Source organism: Suncus etruscus, chromosome 10 (genome assembly GCF_024139225.1).
Source record: "Suncus etruscus isolate mSunEtr1 chromosome 10, mSunEtr1.pri.cur, whole genome shotgun sequence".
Taxonomy (NCBI): Eukaryota; Metazoa; Chordata; class Mammalia; order Eulipotyphla; family Soricidae; genus Suncus; species Suncus etruscus.
The window spans coordinates 7,994,401-8,020,112 of NC_064857.1; the positions used below are offsets into that span (position 1 = coordinate 7,994,401).

Here is a 25,712-nt window from a genome sequence, read left to right on the forward strand (position 1 = left end):
TCTCTGCATTTTTGGCTGAGATCTAACAATTCTAGCCTTTCACTTTGAGTTAATTTTGTCTTTGTATCAGATGTTAAGCTTTTGTATGCATAAAACAGACATAAATATCCAGCCACTCAGTGTCTTTTTATTGGTGATTAGATCATTTACCATTTGTAGTTTAGAATTATATATGGGGCATACTTATTGTCATACTGTTTTTCTGGTTATTTATAGCTTTGTTGTTTTTTTCCATATGTTTGGTCTTTTCATGGACACAGTGTACCCTGAATAAAAGCCATCTTTTCTTCTAAAAACTGTTCTCTTCTAAAGATTTTTTTTTGGTTTTTGGGCCACACCCAGTGATGCTCAGGGGTTACTTCTAGATATGCACTCAGAAATTGCTCCTGGCTTGGGGACCATATGGGACACCAGGGATCAAACCAAGGTCTATCTTGGATCAGCTGCAGACAAGGCAAATGCCCTACTGCTGTACTATCACTCCAGCCCCTAAAACTATTTCTTAAATATTTTTGAGGGAGATTTGAGTTACTGATAAATCCTATCACCTGCAAATTATGATAATATAACTTCCTTTCTAATTTGAATCTCTTAAATTTCTTTCTCTTGATTATTCCTGTGTATCACTACCTTAAATATCTTAAATAATAATGGCGGGGCCGGAGAGATAGCATGGAGGTAAGGCGTTTGCCTTTCATGCAGGAGGTCATCGGTTCAAATCCCGGCGCCCCATATGGTCCCCTGTGCCCGCCAGGAGCAATTTCTGAAAATGAAGCCAGGAAAAACCCCTGAGCACTGCCGGGTGTGACCCAAAAACAAAAACAAAAAAAAAAAAAAAAAAAAAAAAAAAAAAAAAAAAAAAAACAAAAAAATAATAATGGCAAATTTGGACATACTATACTTAGTCCTTATGTCTCAGAGAAGAGGTTGTTGGTTTTTCACCATTGAGTAAAAAGCTAGCTCTGGATTTGTTGTAAATATTTCACTAAATGAGGAAACATACTATCCCCATCTTGTTGAGAGTGTTCATTATGGAGTGTTGGATCTTTATAATAGCTATCTATATGCCTGTTGATATGATCATATGAGTTTTGTTCTTTGTATTAATATGGTGTATAACCTTGATTGAATTCTGTATATTAAGCCATTCTTGCTTTATTGAGATAAATACTAATTGAATATTAATGTATGATATTTTAATGTATTGTTGAATTTTATTCACTAATATTTTGTTGATGATTTGCATCTGTTTGCAAATCAATATCAGTATAGATTTTTGATTTTTTTTGTTAGTGATGTCTGCTATATTTATCAGGGTAACAGTGACTTCATAGAAATTTGTAGGAGTCCCATTTCTTTGTCTTCCCTATATTGAAGTATTTTCCTTCTATAGTCATTTTGTTGAGAGTTTTTCCATGAATTGGAACGGAATCACATCAGAAGCTTTCTCTGCATCTATTTGTATAGTTCACATACTTTTTATAACTCTGTTTTATGTGGCATATCATATTCAGTGATATATCAGTTAACATGCCATTCTTGCATTTCTGAAATGAATCGCAACTTGTTCATAGTTTACTGTCTTTTTTTATATAACATGAATTCTACTCAATATGATTTTGTTGAGGATCTTTGCATTTAACATCATCAGGGATACTGGTCATATCTTTTTAAGTAATATCTATGCTTTGTTATTAGGGCCATCTTGACCTCACAGAAACACTTAGGAAAAATTTTTGTTTCTAAAACTTTCTGGAAGAACTTGAAACTCACTGATCTTCTTGGATCAGGAATGTCTGTCTCCCTCCTTGCATTGGAAAATTTCAACTGTTGTTTATTTTTCCATTAATTATTGGTTCCTTAAACAATATAAAATGTCCTATTCTTTCTGACTAAACTCTATTTTGTCTTATATGACCATTGTATTAACATTTGCCTGTGGGGCCGGCGACTGGCGCTAGAGGTAAGGTGTCTACCTTGCAAGTGCTCGCCAAAAAAGGATCGCGGTTCAATCCCCCGGCGTCCCATATGGTAATCTTGTGACTTCTTAATTATTAAAATATAGAAGAAAAATTTGCCTGTATGACTGTTTTCTATCCTTTTACTCTGAGCCTGGATTTATCCTGAGAGTTCAAATTTGTAAGCAGCAGAAGGTTAAGTTGTTTCCTTTCCATCCAATCACTCTGCCTTCTGATGAGGCAGATAATTCCATTGACATTCAGCAAAACTATTGACATAAATAATTTAGTGCAGTTTTTCCATAACAATTTTGTGATTTTATTTTATCTTTGCTTGGATGTCCTTTAGTTTTTCTACTTTCACTTGTGTATCTGCCCTTTGAAGACCAAACCATTCCTTCTGGCATATAAAATTTCACAGGAAGCTCACCACAAAGAGTGATGAGTTTAGTTAGAGAAATAACTACATTTTGAACTTTCCTTATAATGAGAATGTATGAGGGAAATGGAGAGCCTGTTTAGAGTACAGGCGGGGGTCGGGTGGGGAGGAGGGAGACTTGGGACATTGGTGATGGGAATGTTGCACTGGTGATGGGTGGTGTTCTTTACATGACTGAAACCCAAAAACAATCATGTACGTAATCAAGGTGTTTAAATAAAAAAAAAATAGTAAAAAAAAAAAGAAAGAAAAATCTCATGGAAATCTAGGGGGTTTATCATGTTAATCTATCTCACGTGAAGATTGGCTTTACCTTTCTTTTTATATGTTTGACTTTTTTCTTTGTTTCTTTATTTTGTTTTCTCTTTATTGATGTTTTAAATTCTATGTATCTTGCTCTTCTCCTTGCAAAACCAAGCCTGTCGATAGCTCTAAATTTGTGTGGGTCTGGATGCTTGTTGCAGATATGTGATCACACGTGTTGTAGTAGCTATAGTAATAAGATATATCAGTCCTGGACTAATCCGAGTTGCTGGTATAAAATCAATGTCTATTTGATCTGAGAAGTGACTAGTAATTATGGTCATATATATACATTGATGATGACCTTTAGATCACAGATATCTTGTAAGAGGTCAAGGGTGTCTGAGCTCTTAAATCTGGAAGGCAGCAAGTGGCTGTTACAATTTCTTTATTGTGACAGTCTGTGTCTGTGTGTGCATAAGTTTTGTGTTGATACCTCTGAGGTGGTACCTAGTCCTGATCTTGCCCTTGCACCATAAATTTGGGCCTCTTGCCCAACTGAATATACTTTGGAAGATGTAACTTCTTTATAAGTATCTGAGAAAAAATTGGACAAAGCTGAGCACATTAGCTTGACTAAACATGAGTTCATAAGCCATGAATTTGTTTTGATATTGAGCACCAATGGTTGTAGCTAAAAAAGAAAACACAAAGGGACAAAACCATATTGACATTTTAGTGGTTCATATATTTTGTTTCTCAAGGTACTTGGTATAGAATTAAATAACAAATTATCCCTTTTGATGGAGCTGGATGGTGATGGGATGAATGGAGGGGCCTTTCTCTGCCATCCCAGGCCAAGTGGCTTCAATCCACTCTAGGCGGAGGGTATCTGGGTTCAGGAGAGTGGCAGGTAAAAAAACTCATATACAGTCAGGCTTCCAGAGAAATAACATCTTTATTTGCCCTGGCCAACATGTGTGGCCTATAATCTTAAACCTATTTAAGCATGGTCTTGTCAGCTTGCCCTGCATCTAGCTTCTTTCAGCCATCTCTCCTCCAACCTCCATCATGCAAATTCCCTTTTCCCCTGAGGTCAAACCTTTTTCTTACCTACAAAAGACCCCTCCCAGAAATGGGAGGTTTTTCTTGTAGGTAAGGTTACATAGGAATAATGAGGGGTGAGGTTATATCTACCCCTCCCTGGATATAAAAGAAGGGTAGTAATCCTGACTCCGCCTTTAGCCAAAGGCAGATAATATTTCCATAGCAGCAAAGTAGAAAGTGAAAAATTAACATATTAGCCTTTTCCAAAAACATACCCTTTCTGCAAAGTATACCTATAACTTAATGCTTTTTTACCCAAGCACTATTCTGGAACTTCCTTGTTCTTATACCTTTAAATGCTATTTAAAATCAAGCATTTTATCCTGGAACTTTTATGTTGCTATATTTCTCAATGCTATATAACCTTTTTCCTGGAACGTTCATGTTCCTATTAATTTTTCTCTACACACAAAGTACAAAAGCATATATACAGGACATACATTTTGAAAACAGGCTAGTACATTAAAATACACAGTAAAACATTATGCCATTGAGAATATTAACTATGGAAAACAATAAAGCACATTTAAATTGGCAAGAAAATGACATAAATCAAGAGATATACCTGAAACAAAGTTAGAGGCAGGCGGTTTTTAAATCAAAATTTTAGTTGGGCTACGCTGTTTTTTCTCCCCCCTTTTTTAAAAAAAATTTTTAGACCACCATCTAATTGTTCAAAAGTGAATACACTGCGGACTTTTATTCCATCACCAACACCAATTGTACAGACATGTAAAATTTGTATCTTCCCACTTTATCCCTTCACCTAAAACCATTTGTCTATGCTGGTCCTGTTCCACGTGGCTTCACTTCAATGGGGCCCCAGCCCCGCAGCTGGGTCCATTTGTGCCCTTCACTATCCTGATCTGGAGGGCGGGTCCCAGTAGGAGCCACTCGCTCCTGCCTCTTGATTGGGAGCTTTTCGCTGCTTTTGAAATTCTCCACCACATGATGTTAGCTGGGGGTCTAAGTTTAATTTTTTGCAAGTGGCTATCCAATTGTGCCAACACCACTTGTTGAAGAGGCTTTCCCTGCTCCATTTAGGATTTCCTGCTCCTTTATCAAAAATTAGATGGTTGTATCTCTGGGGAACATTTTCTGAGTATTCAAGCCTATTCCACTGATCTGAGGACCTATCCTTATTCCAATACCATGCTGTTTTGATAACTGTTGCTTTGTAGTACAGTTTAAAGTTGGGAAAAGTAATTCCTCCCATATTCTTTTTCCCAATGATTGCTTTAGCTATTCGAGGGTGTTTATTGTTCCAAATGAATTTCAAAAGTGTCTGATCCACTTCTTTGAAGAATGTCATGGGTATCTTTAGAGGGATGGCATTAAATCTGTATAATGCCTTGGGGAGTATTGACATTTTGATGATGTTAATCCTGCCAATCCATGAGCAGGGTATGTGTTTCCATTTCCGTGTGTCCTCTCTTATTTCTTGGAGCAGAGTTTTATAGTTTTCTTTGTATAGGTCCTTCACATATTTAGTCAAGTTGATTCCAAGATATTTGAGTTTGTGTGGTACTATTGTGAATGGGGTTGTTTTCTTAATGTCCATTTCTTCTTTATTACTGTTGGTGTATAGAAAGGCCATTGATTTTTGTGTGTTAATTTTGTAGCCTGCCACCTTGCTATATGAGTCTATTGTTTCTAGAAGCTTTTTGATAGAGTCTTTAGGGTTTTCTAAGTAGAGTATCATGTCATCTGCAAACAGTGAGAGCTTGACTTCTTCCTTTCCTATCTGGATTCCCTTGATATCCTTTTCTTGCCTAATCGCTATAGCAAGTACTTCCAGTGCTATGTTGAACTGTCCTAATATTGAGAATGTATGAGGGAAATGTAGAGCCTGTTTAGGGTACAGGCGGGGGTTGGGTGGGGAGGAGGGTGATTTGGGACTTGGGTGATGGGAATGTTGCACTGGTGATGGGTGGTGTTCCTTTTATGACTGAAACCCAAACACAATCATGTATGTAATCAAGGTGTTTAAATAAAAAAAAAAATTAAAAAAAAATATTTCAGTACTAATAAAAAAAAAAAAAAAAAAAAAAAGAAATTCTCCACCACAGCTAGGGCGCTCCCTGCTGCTGCTACTGCAGCCTCCCTCGGAAGAGGACCGCTTGTCTACTATCAGGGATGGGGCAGTCTGGTGCTTTTTGGTGAAAGTGATTGCCGGCTGCCGCTGCAGCAGCTGTTGCCACAAGCTTCATATGAGCCCCTCCAGGTAGAATTTTGAAGTGAAGCTCTTTGCCACGTTGGCCGTGGGTCTGGGTGTTCAAAGCTAAGGTCATGTAAGCCAAAGTCCGAAGTTTCAAAAATCAAAATCCAAGTCCAAGTCTGAGGGCCATAGTTCAAAAAATCAGTCCATTTAGATAAACTTTTTCTTTCTGGTCCATTTCTAATTAAGGCCTTCCAGGCCCTCCATCAGTGTCTTAGGAGGCTGAGGTCTTTGGGAAAAGGATTTTCTAAAACAAAGTCTCAGTCCTGGGCCTTAGATGGGGGTAATCCAAGTTTTCACCACCCTTGTCTCAATGGCCTTTTTGCCCACAGGAGGGGTCTCGGCAATCTTTGAAAATGGCTCCAATGTGGTAGCCAACAGCTTTGGGCTCACTGCTGCTGAAAAGAGCCAAAATCAAACTCCAGAACAGAAATTTCACCATGCTGTCTTGATCCAGGGTTCAAATCCAATTTCGGGCGCCAGAACTTAACTTGGATTAAGTTCAGATACCTATGTATCATCATTACAATGGCCCCCACTGTGCAAGGGTGTGTGTGCCTCTTCCTGCAAAATAGGGGCCTAATTCACTGCCCCAAAGATGGGCTTTCTTCTGCTCAACCTGAACATGAATGGAAAAATGTGCTTCATTTTACCTGATACAGGTTTGTTAGCATCTCTTCGAAGGATCTCTGTCTCCGAATTACTTTTGGGCTTTGTGCTTGCCCCAGGAGCTCCCCCTGGCCTACTAAGACCTAGATCATTGAATTTCAAATTCTATTTTTTTTTTGAATGGGGAAAACCTATGACACTTGCTCAGCACTCACTGCTCACAGGAGAGTTTTAGAAGCCCTAGAGGTTTAGTGGATGTGGGAATCTTCACTGCAGCCTCACACCTAATTGTGAAGTATATTCTCTTTTTTTAAATATTTTATTTAAACACTTTGATTACATACATGATTGTGTTTGGGTTTCAGTCATGTAAAGAACACCACCCGTCACCAGTGCAACGTTCCCATCACCAATGTCCCAAATCTCCCTCCTCCCTACCCGACCCCCGCCAGTACTCAAGACAGGCTTTCCATTTCCCTCCTACATTCTCATTATTAGGACAGTTCAAAATGTAGTTATTTCTCAAACTAAACTCATCACTCCTTGTGGTGAACTTCCTGAGGTGAGCTGGAACTTTCAACTCTTTTCTCCTTTGTGTCTGAAAATTATTATTGCAAGAATGTCTTTCATTTTTTTTAAAACCCATAGATGAGTGAGACCATTCTGCATTTTTCCCCTCTCTCTCTGACTTATTTCACTCAGCATAATAGATTCCGTGTACATCTACATATAGGAAAATTTCATGACTTCATCTCTCCTAACAGCTGCATAATATTCCATTGTGTATATGTACCACAGTTTCTTTAGCCATTCGTCTGTTGAAGGGCATCTTGGTTGTTTCCAGAGTCTTGCTATGGTAAATAGTGATGCAATAAATAAAGGTGTAAGGAAGGAGTTTTTGTATTGTATTTTTGTGTTCCTAGGGTATATTCCTAGGAGTGGTATAGCTGGATCATATGGGAGCTCAATTTCCAGTTTTTGGAGGAATTTTCATATCGCTTTCCATAAAGGTTGAACTAGACGGCATTCCCACCAGCAGTGGAGAAGAGTTCCTTTCTCTCCACATCCCCACCAACACTGTTTATTCTCATTCTTTGTGATGTGTACCATTCTCTGTGGTGTGAGGTGGTACCTTATAGTTGTTTTGATTTGCATCTCCTGATGATTAGTGATGTGGAGCATTTTTTCATGTGTCTTTTGGCCATTTGTATTTCTTCTTTGTCAAAGTGTCTGTCCATTTCTTCTCCCCATTTTTTGATGGGGTTAGATGTTTTTTTCTTGTAAAGTTCTATCAGTGCCTTGTATAGTTTGGATATTAGCCCCTTATCTGATGGGTATTGGGTGAATAGTTTCTCCCACTCAGTGGGTGGCTCTTGCATCCTGGGCACTATTTCCTTTGAGGTGCAGAAGCTTCTCAGCTTAATATATTCCCATCTGCTAATCTCTGTTTCACTTGCTTGGAAGTGCAGTTTTCTCCTTAAATATGCCTGTAGTCTCAGTGTCCTGGAGTGTTTTGCCTATGTGTTGTTCTATATATCTTATGGTTTCAGGTCTGATATCGAAGTCTTTAATCCATTTGGATTTAACTTTCGTACATGATGTTAGCTGGGGGTCTATGTTCAATTTTTTGCAAGTGGCTAGCCAGTTGTACTAACACCACTTGTTGAAGAGGCTTTCTTTGCTCCATTTGGATTTCTTGCTCCTTTATCAAAAATTAGGTGATTGTATGTCTGGGGAATATTTTCTGAGTATTCAAGCCTATTCCACTGATCTGAGGGCCTGTCCTTATTCCAATACCATGCTGTTTTGATAACTATTGCTTTGTAGTACAGTTTAAAGTTGGGGAAAGTAATTCCTCCCATATTCTTTTTCCCAATGATTGCTTTAGCTATTCTCTGGTATTTATTGTTCCAAACGAATTTCAAAAGTGCCTAATCCACTTCTTTGAAGAATGTCATGGGTATCTTTAGAGGGATCACATTAAATCTGTATAATGCCTTAGGGAGTATTGCCATTTTGATTATGTTAATACTACCAATCCATAAGCAGGGTATATGTTTCCATTTCCATGTGTCCTCTCATTTCTTGGAGCAGAGTTTTATAGTTTTCTTTGTATAGGTCCTTCACATTTTAGTCAAGTTGATTCCAAGATATTTGAGTTTGTGTGGCACTAGTGTGAATGGGGTTGTTTTCCTAATGTCCATTTTTTTCCTTATTACTTCTGGTGTATAGAAAGGCCATTGATTTTTTTGTGTTAATTTTGTAGCCTGCCACCTTGCTATATGAGTCTATTGTTTCTAGAAGCTTTTTGGTAGAGTCTTTAGGGTTTTCTAAGTAGAGTATCATGTCATCTGCAAACAGTGAGAGCTTGACTTCTTCCTTTCCTATCTGGATTCCCTTGATATCTTTTTCTTGCTTAATCTGTATAGTGAGTACTTCCAGTAGTGAGAGAGGACAGCCTTGTCTTGTGCCAGAATTTAGAGGGAAGACTTTTAGTTTTTCTCCATCGAGAATAATATTTGAATCCTATTTTTCAGGATTTTGTTGAGGATCTTTGCATCTGCATTCATCAGCGATATTGGTCTGTAATTTTCTTTTTTTGTAGCATCTCTGTCCGGTTTAGGTATCAGGGTGATGTTGGCTTCATAAAAGCTATTTGGAAGTGCTTCCGTTTGTTCAATTTCATGAAAGAGTCTTGCCAGGATTGGTAGTAGTTCCTCTTGGAAAGTTTGAAAGAATTCATTAGTGAATCCATCTGGGCCTGGGCTTTTGTTTTTTTCGGCAGACATTTGATTACCATTTTAATTTCATCAATAGTGATGGGGGTGTTTAGATATGCTACATCCTCTTCCTTCAACCGTGGAAGACTATAAAAGTCCAAGAATTTATCCATTTCTTCCAGGTTCTCATTTTTAGTGGCATAGAGTTTCTCAAAGTAGTTTCTGATTACCCTTTGAATCTCTGCCATATCAGTAGTGATCTCTCCTTTTTCATTCCTAATACGAGTTAATCAAGTTTTTCTCTTTCTCTCTCTTTGATAGTTTTGCCAGTGGTCTATCAATCTTGTTTATTTTTTCAAAGAACCAACTTCTGCTTTCGTTGATCTTTCGGATTGTTTTTTTTTTTTTTTTTTGGGTTTCTACTTTGTTGATTTCTGCTCTCAGCTTTGTTATTTCCTTCTGTCTCCCTATTTTTGCGTCCTTTTGTTGAGCACTTTCTAGTTCTATTAGCTGTGTCATTAAGCTACTCAGGTAAGCCCCTTCTTCCTTCCTGATGTGTGCTTGCAAAGCTATAAATTTTCCTATCCATACTGCTTTTGCTGTGTCCCATAAGTTCTGATAGTTTGTGTCTTTATTGTCATTTGTTTCCAGGAACCTTTTGATTTCCTCCTTGATTTCATCTCGGACCCACTGGTTATTCAGTATGAGGCTGTTTAACTTCCAGGTGTTAAAATTTTTCTTCTGTGTCCCTTTTGAATTCACAAATAATTTCAGAGCCTTGTGATCAGCGAAGGTAGTCTGCAATATTTCTATCCTCTTGATATTATGGAGGTATATTTTATGTGCCACCATGTAGCCTATCCTGGAGAATGTCCCATGTATATTGGATAAGAATGTATATTCAGGTTTCTGGGGATGGATTGTCCTATATATATATATCCACTAGGCCTCTTTCTTCCATTTCTCTCCTCAGGTCTAGTATATTCTTGTTGGGTTTCAGTCTGGTTGACCTATCCAGTGTTGACAAAGCCATGTTGAGGTCCCCCACAATTATTGTGTTGTTATTGATACTATTTTTCAGATTTGTCAACAATTGTATTAAATATTTTGCTGGCCCCTCATTCGGTGCATATACGTTTAGGAGAGTGATTTCTTCCTGCTGTACTTATCCCTTGATTAATATAAAATGTCCATCTTTGTCCCTTACAACCTTCCTGAGTATAAAGTTTGCATTATCTGATATTAGTATGGCCACTCCTGCTTTTTTATGGATGTTGTTTGCTTGGATAATTTTTCTTCAACCTTTTATTTTGCGTCTATGTTTGTTCTGACTATTCAGGTGCATTTCTTGTAGGCAGCAAAAGGTTGGATTGAGTTTTTTGATCCATTTAGGCACTCTGTGTCTCTTGACTGGTGCATTTAGTCCATTGACGTTGAGAGAAAGAATTGTCCTGGGATTTAATGCCATCTTTATATCGAAATTTGGTGTTATTTTTTGGTTAGTCTTGTCTTAAATTAGGTCTTTCAGTTTTTCTCTTAAGGCTGGTTTTGAGTTTGTAAAGTTTCTGAGCTGTTTTTTGTCTGTGAAACCATGTATTCTTCTGTCAAACCAAAAAGTGAGTTTTGCCTGGTACAGTATTCTAGGTGAAGCATTCATTTCATTCAGTCTTGTTACAAATATCCCACCACTGCTTTCTGGCCTTGAGTGTTTCTGGTGACAGGTCTGCTGTAAATCTCAAATATGCTCCCTTGAATGTAATTTCCCTTTTTGATCTTGCTGTTTTCAGAATTCTGTCTCTATCTGTGGGATTCATCATTGTGACTAGGATTTGTCTTGGGGTATTTTTTCTCGGGTCTCTTTTTGTTGGTACTTTTCGAGCATGCAGGATTTGATTACATATATTCTTTAGCTCTGGATGTTTCTCTTTAATGATGTTCTTGACCGTTGATTCTTCCTGGAAATTTCTTCCTAGGTTTCTGGGACTCTAATGATTCTTAAGTTGTTTCTGTTGAGCTTGTCATAGACTTCTATTTTCATCTGTTCCCATTCTTTGACTAATTTTTCCATTGTCTGTTCATTTGCTTAAAGTTTTTTTCCCAATCTCTCCCACTGTATGAAATTGTTATTTATCTCATCTTCCACTGCGCTAAGTCTATTCTCAGATTCTGATACCCTGTCCCAGAGCTTATTTATTTTGTCATTCACTTCGTTTATTGAATTTTTCAGGCCTCTTAGTTGACATGTTATTTCAGTTTGTAGTTTTGTGATTTCTGTCTTCATATTTTCTTGGTTCTTATTAGTATTCTGTTCAACTCGATCCATGGTTTCTTTGAGTTCGTTGAGGATCTTCCATATTGCTAGTCTAAAATCCTTATCTGAGAGGTTGATTAGTTGGTCGGTCATTATCTGGTCATCAGAATTGTCATCTTCATTTTCTATGTCTGATGCTGGCCTGCGTTGTTTCCCCATTGTAACATTTGTATTGTGGGTTTTTCTACGTGTTGTGGTGGTATTCATTGGATAAATTATGCAGGCAGCCACGCTCCTCTGGCTCTGCCCTTTCTGGTTGGGTCGACTTGCCTCCAAGGGAGGGGAGTCCTCCGTGGATGAAGCCTCACACAGGATCAAATCTGAAGCCCGAGCACGCAGCAGAGAAGACAGTCCAGAGAGAAATGCTTGCTTCAGTGATCCAGCACAGTTCTTAGTGTGATTTTTTCTTCTTGTTGCGATGGTATTCTTTCCTTAGAAAGAGCGCTCGGCCGCATAGCGAAGCAGAGCTAAGTGCTCTGCTGGAGCCTCTTTTCGGCCCACTCCCAAGGGGTTCATGCGACAGGACAGTAGACAAACACACAGGCAGCACTCACAATTTTTCACAGTCCTAAATTTCAAATTCTACATCTGCTAGTAAGAACTGACTCAAAATTTTTCATCTTGTACGTCATAGATCTATCATCTTTGGAGCTTGTAGTTGATTCCTTGACACATGTTTCTGGCTTTGGACATCCTGTGTTTAGGTTAGAAGTTTTTCTCTACTTTTACTTGTAATATGCTTATGCAAACAGCTGCTCTTTTCTTATTGCTTAGTTGTTTCTTTTTACAATTATAGAAAATATTATTTACTTCTGTACATTATTATTGTTTCTTTACTAAAAAGGGGGAATTGTTGTATATAAAAATATTTCCATAAGATTATTCTTTGCCTGTTGTCCCACCTTGACCTTCCTGGTGGGGGCACTGTTGAGAGCTGAATAGATAGCTTGGGTGGAAGGCATTCGGGGTCTTTTGGCAGAGTGTGCTGGCTGGCTCAAGGTGTTTTGGAGCTAGCAGCAGGCTGACAAAGGACTCTCTTCGCCCAACCTTTTACCCCTTAACCCTCCTGTCTGTGTGGATTATTTACTGTAGATAAATATTACCAAGATCTTCCCCCAAAAGGGGACAAGGGGATGGTAATCAATTTCTCATTCTGGGAGCTCTTTGCAGATTCACAAACAACCAATAAAGGAGTAAACAGGACCCAACACTTGGTACTTAAGTATTAATTTTCCATACATCATAAACTCATAACCTAGGACCTTAGATCTATTTATCTTGATTATACATTTGTTGCAAGTCAGCCCCTGAAGAGGTTGACTGATGGAGGGATGGAGGATGAGGTCTTTCCCCTCCAGCTCAGAGCACGCGTCTGCCACCCTGTCCAGCCGACGGTTCTGAGGTGAAACAGCGGGTAAACAGCTTGCAGACGGTCAGGTTTGTGAAAATATTAGCTTTATTCAGTGGACAAGACTGAAGTCCAAAGCCTCAGCATCAGTTCCAACCAAAAAGCCCCCGCCTTCCACAGACCCTTGTTTTTTATCCCCCAGGATCAGGTACCACCCAATGGTGGGATCAGATACCACCCAATGGTGGAAGCAGAATCAGGTACCACCCTAGGGTGGGGGCAGAATGCCAGGTCACACCCTAGGGTAGGGCACAATCACAGATCAGGGTAGGGTCAGTAACATAATAATCCATAAAATGTTTACATACACGATATACATTTGTAACTTTATTATAGTAATAATAAAACTGAATTTCTATGGATTCTGTCTTTATGGCTCACTTGATATAATCCATTAAGAATATTTAAATATGCTTTGCTTGGAATTCTCTTTTGATTGCCATTTAGCCTGTAATATTCTCCATTTCCTCTCTAAGTTCACTATACCTACTCTCCAAGGACTGCATTTTATTGAATTAAGGAATATTTGTGGAACAAACAAAATATGCTTTTTTTTAACCTCTAGGAGTGACCTTTGAGTACAGAATCAGGTGCAAACCCTGAGCACAGCTGGATGTAGTTCAAAAGCCAAAAAAAAAGAAAACAATTTGTTTTAGTTGTTGATTATTTTATATTTTATAAATTCCATATAATAAATTCTATTTATACTTTATTAATTTTAAGGAGCTGAGGTTATATCAGAAGTTATAGTATATTACAGAATTGATAGATTCTGATAAACTGATAGATTTATATATCTTCATGATTGTATTCTCTTTCTTTCTTTTTCTTTTTGTTTTTTAGTTTTAGTGGGAAGGATGCATACCAGGGGTTGGTTACTTCTGTATTCAGGAATTACTGCTGGTAACCATCTTGGATGCTGGAGATTGAATCTGGTTGATCATGTGCAAGGCCAAAACACTAGCTGCTTTCATACCTGCCATCCTATTGTTCTAGCCCCCTTGCCAGTTCTTTTAAAAATGCCCTTTATACACTACTGAATTAGTAATGCAGTGTGGGTTGATAGATCTTTTAATTGACACTCCACACCCCCTCTGTCAGGGAACAGAGAATATGACAATATGCAATTGTATAAACAATCCTGCCCTAGTTTTTCTCCCTCATAGATGTTGAGAGAGGAGTCTTAAATTAAGAAATTATTTAAGAATAGACAGCATATTATTTTTCTCTGCTGGAGGGTATTTTTTAAATGCAAATCTAAGAGATGATACTGATGCAAGGTCACAAGGTCACAGTCTAGTATCTACAGGACAACCCACAGCTGTTAATCTGGGTAGGTTTTCTGAACACTTTTTTCCCACCAAACCCATTACTTAAAATTTCTACTTTCTGATGTATCAATTCATGTTACATTTATGTTTTTAATAGGGGGGCATTGATTATGTGGTACAAACACAGCTTATATCTGGGGAAAGTGTCTGTACATAATTCTAATCATCAGAACCACAATTAAGCTTTTCTTTAAACTCCCTAAGCCTCCTCTCTGGACAGATCCATTATGTTCTGAGTTTGGACAACACACAGCCAAATGTCTGTGTGAGACTCGATAGAATCTTAGGAGAATTATAGAGGCAATGTCTCTGGAAGAAATGCACAGTGCTGAGATAAAAATTATTTTCTTTCTTTTTTTCATGCAAATATCATTACTCATCCAAGATCTATATGGTAGATATATGTTGCCTAACATATTAAAAAATTGATTTTTAATAGGTATCCAATTTTTGAAGAGAGTATCACAGCTATTGGTACACAGAACTTACTCCAGGATCTACTGTTCTAGCAGGGGTCCTCAAACTTTTTAAACAGGGGGCCAGTTCACTGTCCTTCAGACTGTTGGAGGGCCAGATTATAGTAAAAACAAAAATTATGAACAAATTTCTATGCACACTGCATATATCTTATTTAGAAGTGAAGAAACAAAATGGGAATAAATACAATATGTGGCCTGCGGGCCATAGTTTGAAGACCCCTGGTAGAGGTTGATATAGCATTCCTCAGGGGACCATATGGGATGGCATGGGTTAAATCTGCATGCAAAGCAGGTGCTTTACCCGCTGATATAGCATCAGCCCTGGTATCTCAATATTTTAAAATCAAAATTTCTATTAAAAATTACAAGTATATATTTGTCAAAATAAAATATGCTATAAATCCTCAAAACAAGCTAAATACTGTAATGCTTTTTAGTGAGTTGCTTTACTCATTAATTTATTTCTGTAATCTCTCTATTTAGGATCATTTCATTTTTTTAAAGCTCTTGTAAATTGTCACCAATCTGGTGGCTTCTATTCAGAAGGAGAATTTAGTGTTTTATTCCTCTAAATAAGGATTTTCTTTCAAAAAGTTATTTCTAAATATCTATGATGTACTCAATACAAGGTAAATGCTGGCCATATAGTCACAAATAGGGCACATTTCAGTTCACTCCAACACTCAGCAGAGCTAACCTTATGAAATGTGTTTATAATAGAATCTGATTGTATGTTTTGGCAGAAATAAATCACTGACTTATACACGAAAATGTTTATGAATGTGAATGAGTTTCATGCCCCGTGCTTCTGTAAAAACTCTGAATATACATTGGCTTCCTGCAAATAAATGTTGTCAGACATCTGTAAAATCACTTTTTATCCTTTTCTTTCACCTTTTCTGAATTAATTAGCACAAATACCCTTATTTACATTAACCCCAACCCTTAGGAGGTATGTTAGTTGTATATTAAACTCTGGCTAATAGAAGTGGCAGGGAAAGCAGCAGAAAGCAGCAGAGAAAAGAATTTTGGCTAGCTTTCTTTTAGTTAAGATCCAAGGAGCTGCTCAACAACCCCTGGGTAAAATGCACTTTTTTTCTGTGACTCTGTCTTATTTCTTGTGCAAAATTAAAAGCTGAGACTCCACAGATTGGCATGCTTGAGTGGGCTGTCAACCCCTGGGAAACCAGTCAACCAAAGAGCCCCAGAACTACCCTCACAAATCACAATTAAGAAAAGACAAAATGAAATATATGCACTATATTTGAAAATTTTTCAAATTTTCACTGAAACAATAATGCTAAAAAAACCCACACACCCATTTATTCCAAAACACACATTTCGAATAGTGATCTAGAAAAAGTACTTACAGATTTGGTATTCCCATCAATAACTTCTTCTTCTAGTGGTTCAAGTTTGAGATCCTTCAATTAATGAAAAAAATAAAAATTAAAAGGGTGAGACCAAAATTTAAAAGATTAAAAGAAATAATATATATTCAAAGGATTAAACTAAAATCAACTCATTATCTTAAAAAAGATCAAATCAGTCTGGCTTTTAAAATTAAGCTGTTCCAATAAAGATTAGTTGTTGCCATTGCGCAACTTAATAGGAGTCCTTTTGTTTGTGTTTAATTTATTCCTTTATGTTTAAGCCAGTACCATTTGACAAAGCAGATCACTGACAACTATCATGACAATGTTAATGAGGGAAAGAAGTAGAAAGTCTGTCTTGAATACAGGCAGGGGTCGGGAGGAGGGAGCTGGGGGCATTGGTGGTGAGAATGTTGCACTGGTGAAGGGGGTTTTCTTTTTTATGACTGAAACCCAACTACAATCATGTTTGTAATCATGGTGCTTAAATAAAGATATTATTATTATATCTCATCTCAATAAAGGGAAACAAAGTTGAGAAAAGATTCATAAAAAGAGAAAGGAAAAATTAGAACGAAGAAAGAGAAATAATTGGACTGAGTTCTTTCACTATGAGTACGGTCACATTTCCTGGAAGATCATAATAGACATTAACACTTCTGGTTTGTTTGTTCGTTTTTACTTTCTAGAGCTTTCTTCCAAAGACTTAAAAAGAAAATAAATATACTATTGACATTTGCTAGAAATGAAAGAATTACAGAAAGACCCTAGAATTTTGAGGTAGGGTCAATGGAAATTGATAATATTCCCAGTAAAACTAAGTATGGGATTTCTTAAGTACTTTATTCTGGAACCATTTATCTTATCATTTCTAGCAAGAGTAGATCACACACAATAATTTCTTCAAACAGATATGAAATGAACTAAGACCATCTAGATTGTGAAATAACATAAATTGATTAACAACAGAAATGTAGTTCTAACTTTTCTTCTGAGGTATTACTTTAGGTGAGTAATTTAAATTCTCTAGAATTATCTTTGGATTCCTTAGGTTATCTAGGATCCCTTTGAAATCTTTTAGAATCATTTGGAATCCTTTAGATTTCTTAGGGGGTAACAAATCATCAAATGCAACAGAACCTGAGAGCTCTTCCCCAGAATTGGCTTTATCAAGAATGAGCAGGAAATTGAGAGCTGGGACAGGAGGGGACCCTGAGACAATGGTGGGGGGAAGCAGACACTCTGGTATAGAGTATGGCATTAGAATGCTGCATGCAAAAATATTCAACCATTAACAGCATTGCAAATTATTGTAAAAAATTTCCAAAACATTATATAAAAACATCAGCCTTCTCTGTTCATGGGTCTTTTCTTAGCTGACATTCTTCTTTCAAGGGTTACTCTTGACTCTACACTCACTCGTGATAGGCCTGGGCCTCAGGGGTGGCATGTGGTGGAAAGCCATCTGGGATGTCAGGAATTGAACTTGAGTCTGCCAAGTGCAAGACAATGTGGTCATCTTAGATTAAGTACGTTAAGTTTCTACCCCCATCTTTATATCATGCTGCCCTTTACAGAAATTTTAATAAGCTGAAATTGCCTGGTTCACAGATTTTTTTTTTTTGTCTTTTCAGAGTTATCAAAGACCTTACTTTTGGGGACTGTTGTATTCCATGATCAGCCAAGTACCCAGCATAAAGCAGATACTTAGTAAATGTTAGTTGAATAAGCTGAACAGAAATGCCCTCTAATGTGTAACTCTTCTGTGAAGGAGACCTACAACACATATAGAAGGGAACAGGATCTTACAGATAGAAATGAGAACATGGTCTCTTTGATGGCTGTAGATGTATCCTTTTTAGCTTTTTCTTTCTTTATATCTAAGCTAGAAATAAAGCTGTATGGGCACACTATTCTCTTCAAATGGTGCTGGAGTGACAAATTTAAGACTCTTAGGAGAATAAAAAGGTTTTCTATTCCTTCACAATAAGTTGATAATTCATAATTAATTCATATAACAGTAATTCATATACACATTCATAAATTTATTAATAGATATATACATCCATTCATACTTCCATTCAGATAATTTATCCATTCATTATTCATATTTTGTTCATTCATACGATGTTCATGAATGAACATAGTGGGAGGAAGAGTGAAGACTGCATTAGAAGGGAGAGGACAATGGTGGAGGGTCATGGACACTATGAAGTATGTAATAGGCTGCATTTACTATCTATATAAACATTAAAAATTCTAACACTATTGTAACTATGATTGCTAAATTATAATGATAAGAAAATAGAATAAAAGAAAAATGGTTTGTGGTTGTGTTATGTAACAGAAAATGTTTTCTGCTGGGGCTGAAGAGAGAATATAGCAGGTAGAGTGCTTGCCTTGCATGCAGTCAATCAGGTGCAACCCGCAGCACCCCAAATTGTCCACAAGCCCTGCCGGAAGTGATCCCTGAATGCACAACCAGGAGTAAACCCTGACCACTGTTGGATGTAACCCCAAAGAACAAAATTGTTTTTTTTTTTTTGGTAGAATTTAAGTAAAGCGTGAAACATATATTATTACAGAAGCTAAATTGTAAAGACTTCTATTTTAATTTCTCCATCTCCACCTGAGTCATCCTGAATGTGGTTTGACAATGCAAGGGACATTTAGGAGAAATGTCTCTCACTGGAGAGAAGGCAGCACAGTGTTTACCAGAGATACACTTCCTTCTAAGGAAGAGTTCCAACCTTGTGCTACCAATTGCATGAGACTAGAGAGTCAGAAATGAAATAGGACATACTTAGCTTGCCTGTGACAACTAAGAAGGTTTTTCATCTAAAAACTTAATTCAGCACAGTATGAAATACATTGTAGAAGAAGAAAACTGATCTGGCAATGTTTCTCTCTTCATTAATGATGATCATACTGAGTGCCACACAGCTGGAGTCTCTTGAGGTAGAACATCACATTGTACTTTCAGCAAACCTGTTAGATACGGTCCTAAAAATAAACCCTTTCATATGAAGATAGGGATCTAAGAAAAGAGTCCGGGGAAAAAGTAGATGTGATGCTATTTTGATTTAGAGTTTAGTTGGAAAAAGAATATGACCCATGATTGATTCCTTTATAAAGAACGATCAAACTGGAAGACACTAAATAAAAGCAGAATTTTAAAACGTTTTTTTAAACAGATATTTGTGTTCTTTAGGTGGCTTTACACTTAGTAATAAAACACACAAGTTGCAGCAAGGCTTCTAAGATATATGAGTTCTATTTTGGATGTAATTTAAAATTAAAAAGTATTATATTGAATGACTACTATTGAATACAAAGTTATGAAGTGGTCCATGATTAAGTTTCATCGTACAATGGTCGAGTACCCATCCCTTTCCAGTGCTTACTTCTGTCCATCAATGTCTTCAGTTTCCCTCTTGCCCCTTCCGTCTGCCTCTGTGGCAGATAATTTTCATTTTTTCTTTAGGCATTGTGGTTTGCAGCACTTAGTGAAAGGATATCATGCATATCACGTTACCTCTAGTCAGCACTCAGTTCTTATCCTTAGTGATCATTCCCACTGTCATTGTCATAGTGTTCCCTTCACTGACCAAGTCTTCCTGCCATATTGTGGCACGCTTTCTGCTAAGGACCAGTCCTCCTGGTCTTTATTTTTATGTCTTAGGGTATTCTTCTATTACGTCTCTTTGTGTCTTGCAAATGAGTGTGATATTTCTATGTGTTTGAAGCTATTACTTTTCCTACGATTTTAAAAACTCTGTTTGCATATTGATAGATAAAAAGTCGGCTCAGAGCTATGCTTCACAAAGTGAGTGATACTATTCTTTTGTTAAAGATGGCGCTAGACTGTTCCAGAGGGATTGTAGTATACTAGTCTTGTGGGGAGGAATTGTGGGGTGTTTTCCATTTGCTCTATTCAAAGAAAGTAGATCTCCAGTGGGTGCTGAGTGAAGTTGCTTTCAGAATATGGGATGGTAGGTCAAATAAGATTGGAGATTTTTTACTATAGTTATCTGTTCCCTAAGAAGTCTATGTAAATTTAGCAAGAGAGAACAGTGGGTGGCAAAGAGACAGGAATTCTTCGAGCATACTTTCTTGACTTTGGGTTACTGCAGAGCCCCCCTTTTCAGAGACCATATTCATCATCATGATATTAAGCTTCACAATCTGTTCACCTGACTTCTCCCCTACAAATATTTGTCTCTTCCCATTTCTATTGTATTCAAAAGCAAAAATAGCTAATGTATTTCTTTATCACTTAATTTTCATTTATCTCTTAATAATATAATTTGTCTCAGAAACCCTGGACCAAATCTTTAGATCAAATTTAAGACTGCCTTGTATTTTAACCCCAATCATTTCAATGGTCCACTTAACCCTTGGAATGGTCTGGTTTCAAATATTCAAGTCAGCCTTTTTCGTCTTAGTCACTTTCTCTAAAGCCAGTTCTCATTAGCTATGCTCTCAGTATGTGCAGTTCTAAAATTTGCCCTTTAGCGCCACTGCTGAGCACCGACTGAGTTTTGTTGTCTGAATTGATTTTGCATTTCGATGTACATTTCAGCGTTTTAATCTCACAAGTTTTGGGGTATGTCACTTGACTGTTAAAAAAAAATTCCCCTGCTGTCTCTACAGCCAAGTCCAAATCCCTTGTCTGCTATTTAAGATCATCCATACAATGACTCCACTCATCTCAATTTTTATTCATTATCACTGTATTTATCATTATTATTTATTATCACTTCTCTAAATAAAAAACTCCATCCACACACATTGATCTACTTCATCTTTGCTGGAGTCATCATCTTTCCTGGATAATAGCTTCAGCTGCTTTTTATTTAATGAATTTTTTTTTACTTTTTTTTTTTATATGTCTGCTATAGAGGCAGGCTGGAGGGAAGGGAGGAAAACTGGGAAACTTGATAGCAGGAAATGAACACTGCTTCAAGGCAAGTGTTGGGACATTGTGTGACTGAAACTCAACCCTCAACAGCTTTTTAACTATGTATCTTACAGTGATTTAATGGTTTTTTGATATTTTACATTACTAGAATAAATGTTAGCTGATTAGCATGTAAAGTTTAACTTATATGGCAACATAATGATTCATCTTTGATTTGATTCAATAAAGCTGGTAAAATATCTTTTTGGGGATGCCATACCCACGATTACTCAGAAGTAAAGTTATCTTTGAATCTGCACTCTGGAATTAGTCCTGGCTCGGGGAATTTTATGGTATGTGGAAATCACAGTCGGGTTAGCTATCTGCAAGGCAAGTGCCTCACTGTCCAGCCCCTTTTATTGAATATTTTACAGATTCAGTGTTGTGAGGCTATTCACCATGATCACGATGTTCTCCCTTTCTCTATTCAAAAAGCTTCAATTGATTTGAACAGTGTGAAGCAGGATGACAATTTTGAAACAGAATATTTAAATATACTAGCATATTTAAATATAGCAATATTTTGTCTCTTGACTGCTCCCAAATCAGGTCTTCAGTCTGTATTTCATATTCCACAAACTTTTTCATGATATTTTTTTCAAGGGTTAAAAACCTCCTGATTAAAGAGGCATCTATTAAATTTGGAAAGACAGCACAACAGGTAGGGTGGTTACCTTCTACATGATCAATCAGGGTTTGATCCTTGGGATTCCATATGATACCTTGAACCCCACCAGGAGCGATCCCTCAGTACAGATCCTGGAGTTAACTCTGAGCAAGGCTGGGTGTGGCCCCCAAACCAAATAAATATACAATGATTAATGCAATCAAAATTCCTACTTATTTTTAGGCCCTGCTTAGGTTCTATCACCTCATGAGGTCCTTGCCAGGTACCACAATTCACTGTTTATACCTGTGGGTAAACACCTGTAAATTTGGACTTCACTGCAGCTAGTCAGCAACATTTACTTATCATTAACTAGAAACATAATTATATGTTGTCACATATGTAACAAAATATAACTCACTCTTGGGGGATCTTTTTTAAGATTGTACATTCCTTACAACAGGTAACTTTATCCCAAATATAATATTCCTTGATATCTAGTATGGATAGAAATCACAATATATATATTGGTTTGACACTCAGGGTTACTTCTGGCTATGCACTCAGAAATCTTTCCTGGCTTGGGAGACCATATGGAAGGCCAGAGGATTGAACCCCGGTTTGTCCTAGGTCTGCCGTGTGCAAGGCAAATTACCTTATCGCTGTGCCACTGCTTAGGCTCCAGAAAACACATATTTTTATTGACTGGACAACGTTGCTCTTTTAAAGTTGTTTGTGGGGAATATGACAATAAAATCAGGACAACTTGGAGGTATTTGAATTAGTCAATAAATATACTAATGTGAAATATAAAATATAGTCCAGAACAATTCATTATCACAGGGGAGCTTGCTTGCTTCAAAAAGGTAGATTTAACACATCAATTTATCAATTTATCTATATATATATGCATATATATATATACACTAGCTTCTAGCAGTTAGGTCTATGGTCACATCTTTTTTATATCATGTGGTAATTTTCATGAATAACTTTGGAATATTCTCAAGTTTTTAACCAGGCAAATAAGAGTTGCCTTGAATATCATTTAACATAGGGTTATGTCACTGATAAGCTAACAGACAATGCAAATTCATGTACCTCTCAGTTCAGTCCTACATACTAGCAAATAGAGTTAGAAGGTGAACTCTAATGTGAGCTTCAGTATTGGGGGGGGGAGATTCTGACTGATATTTTATGTATGGTACAACCATGGATACAGGGGCAACAAGGAATAATAGGTCAGAATTCACTGAAAAGAAAGAGGAGAGAAAAAAAATGGAAGTACTTACTTTTTTTTCCAGTCTGTCAATTAACTTCTGGAGTCTGTTTATCTGGGTCATCCACTGGTTATCTTCCTCTAGCAAGCCTTTGGGGGAAAATCATTAGGACAATGTGTATGAAATATCTACTCAGAAAGAGGCTCTTTTGGCTATTTCAGTATTTTCCCTCTGCCCTGAGGGAATCATGTAGTACTGGAGACTAGTTCTATGCATTAAAAATATTCACAGAAATATTTCTAAGTTATTGATTTCCACAGATTTATGCATCCCAGTGGACTCATTTTATTAGTCTGTTTTTTTCTTTTTTTAATGTTGCTGCCTATACAGCTTTTAATATTCAAAAGAATCTATTCTGCAGAACTATTTTTTTGAAACTATAAGCTAGCTGATTTTTCTTTGAATAAAGCAAAATATCCATCAATAACTCTAAATTTCTAGAGCAAAGACAGAAAAATGCATAATCCTGATGATAGCAAGGTATGAATTATGGAAATAAAAGACATGAATCAATGGAATATTACTCAGCTATTGAAAAAAAGATGAATCTATGCTTTTAACAACAACATGGATGAAACTTGAGGTGATTATGCTAATCAATATAAGTCAGGAAGTTATGAGAGAAACTTCCTCATAAGTGTGGCATAAATAACCATAACGAACAAACTGTCAATAAACACATACAGACAGCGTCTTTTTTTGGAGGGATTTGGGCACACCCAGGTTTTATTACTGGCTTCACACTCAGAAATAACTCATGATGGTGTTTGGGGGAACATGGAGGATGCTGGGGAAAGAATAGAGGTTGGTAGTATGCAACACAAGTTCCCTACTGTCTGTATATTTGCTCTACACTTCCCCCCCAAAAAAAGAAACCACCCAAACTATCAGACAAGGTAGTTACCACAGGAAAAGAAGAGTGATGTGGTGCTAGAAAATTATGGGATAAGGGGTCATTCTTAAGGTGTAGATATTTGGAATTTTGGTGGAAGCATAATGAATCCATGCACACAAAGATGTGAAGTGGTTGCAAACTAATGATCCTTTTTCATATAAATTATTATATAAATATATGGACAATGCAGCTAGTGTTAGCTTTCCTACATACTAATTAGAATATACTTATATTTGTGACACACTGGTTCAAAGAGAAGACTTTTAACAAATACCTGCTGATTTTTATCAAATGATTTAACTCTGAAGGTCTTCATTTCTTATCTTAAAAATATGGGAATGATAATATTACCAGCCTCATAAAATCACTCAGGATTAAATGAGAACTGTAAAGTATACTCACATATACAAGTGTATATTTATATTTGCATGTGTATCTGTCCACAATTGCATCTTTATCATTTATATATGTGTATGATCTCAGCACCAGGTTAAGTATTATATAAATTCAACTTTATTTCAGCTGATTTACTATATTATTATATTATAAATAGGATGCAAAGTTACAATAAAAAGAGTAGTCATCTGAGCTTCTGCACAAACAGCCTGGAATTCTTGTGTCCTTACAGAAACCTGTCCAAAATATTTTTTCAGGCATTTTCAGAAAATAATATTATTTAAGTTATTTGATAGCAGTCTATTTTTAACTCCCGACTATGACAGCTTTGTTTTAGTTTTGAAGAATAAAAAGAGAAAACAAAAATTATTAAAAATTTTGGCATGTTTCACTAGCATTTTCTTTTATAGCAGGCTTCTTAGGTAAAATATCTTTCAAAACCATTCTGATACGAAAGTAAGCAATAGCACTGCTATAATGAAGTGGTTTCAAAATCATAAGTGTACTTTAAAATTAATCGGATTAATTTATGAACAAAGGTCAAACCTATATATACTGCTTTTCTATTTTTATTTTAATTCATAAATTAGTTAACACATTTTTGTCATGGGTTGTTTATAAAATAATCTAAGGTGGCTATCATATCCAATTATAATGTGTAATTATAGAATTATAATTATATTTTATATTCTAAATTCTGCAAAAGAATGTATAATGTTGTTTGAGCATAACATTGTTTTCTATAGGATTCAAATATAAAGAGAAATTTATTGGATTTTGTTGTTGTTTTTGTTCATTTTTGCTTCACACCTGGACTCAGGGATTACTCCTGACAGTTCTGGAGAATCACATGGTAACTTGGGAATCAAACTTAGGTTGGCCATGTGCAAGGCAAGTAGCCTACTTACTGTACTATTGTCCCTGCCCCCAAAGCAATGTATGTTTCAACTCAGGGTCTAAATATTATTATTTTCTAGTCATACATGGTAGACTATTTCAATGCTTCAATTTAGTCCTGATACAGAACTATACATATATATACTTTTCCTGTAGACTTTATAAATTTTCTCCTAAAATGTGGGGAAACATAATTTCTTCTTCATAGTTACTGGATATGGATATGTATCATTTGACTGATAGCATGATAACTTCTAAGATGCACTTAGTTTCAAATGCATTGTTATTTGGCCTGGGTGTTTGTGATTTTGAAATCCATAAGAAGTGGTAGACTTATCTAAGAAAGCTATACGAGAAATAGAGCTGAATAAATTTATAGGTTAGAGACACATCCATCTAATTATAAACCAAATCAATGTTGCCCAGAGCTTTATGAAAGAAAAATATATTTGCTGTTGTAATCCCTGAGATTTTAAGATTG

General features: G+C 36.6%; 1 protein-coding gene across 1 annotated transcript in view; it reads right to left on the reverse strand.

Annotated features, from left to right (window-relative positions):
• NECAB1 (N-terminal EF-hand calcium binding protein 1) overlaps positions 1-25,712 on the reverse strand; it is a 186,159-nt gene that overhangs the window by 25,778 nt on the left and 134,669 nt on the right. Inside the window, exons 7-8 of the mRNA XM_049782416.1 lie at positions 23,056-23,132; positions 16,194-16,247 (exon numbers count right to left, since the gene is read on the reverse strand). Of these exons, the coding sequence (XP_049638373.1) occupies positions 16,194-16,247; positions 23,056-23,132 (131 nt within the window). The remainder of the gene's footprint in view (positions 1-16,193; positions 16,248-23,055; positions 23,133-25,712) is intronic.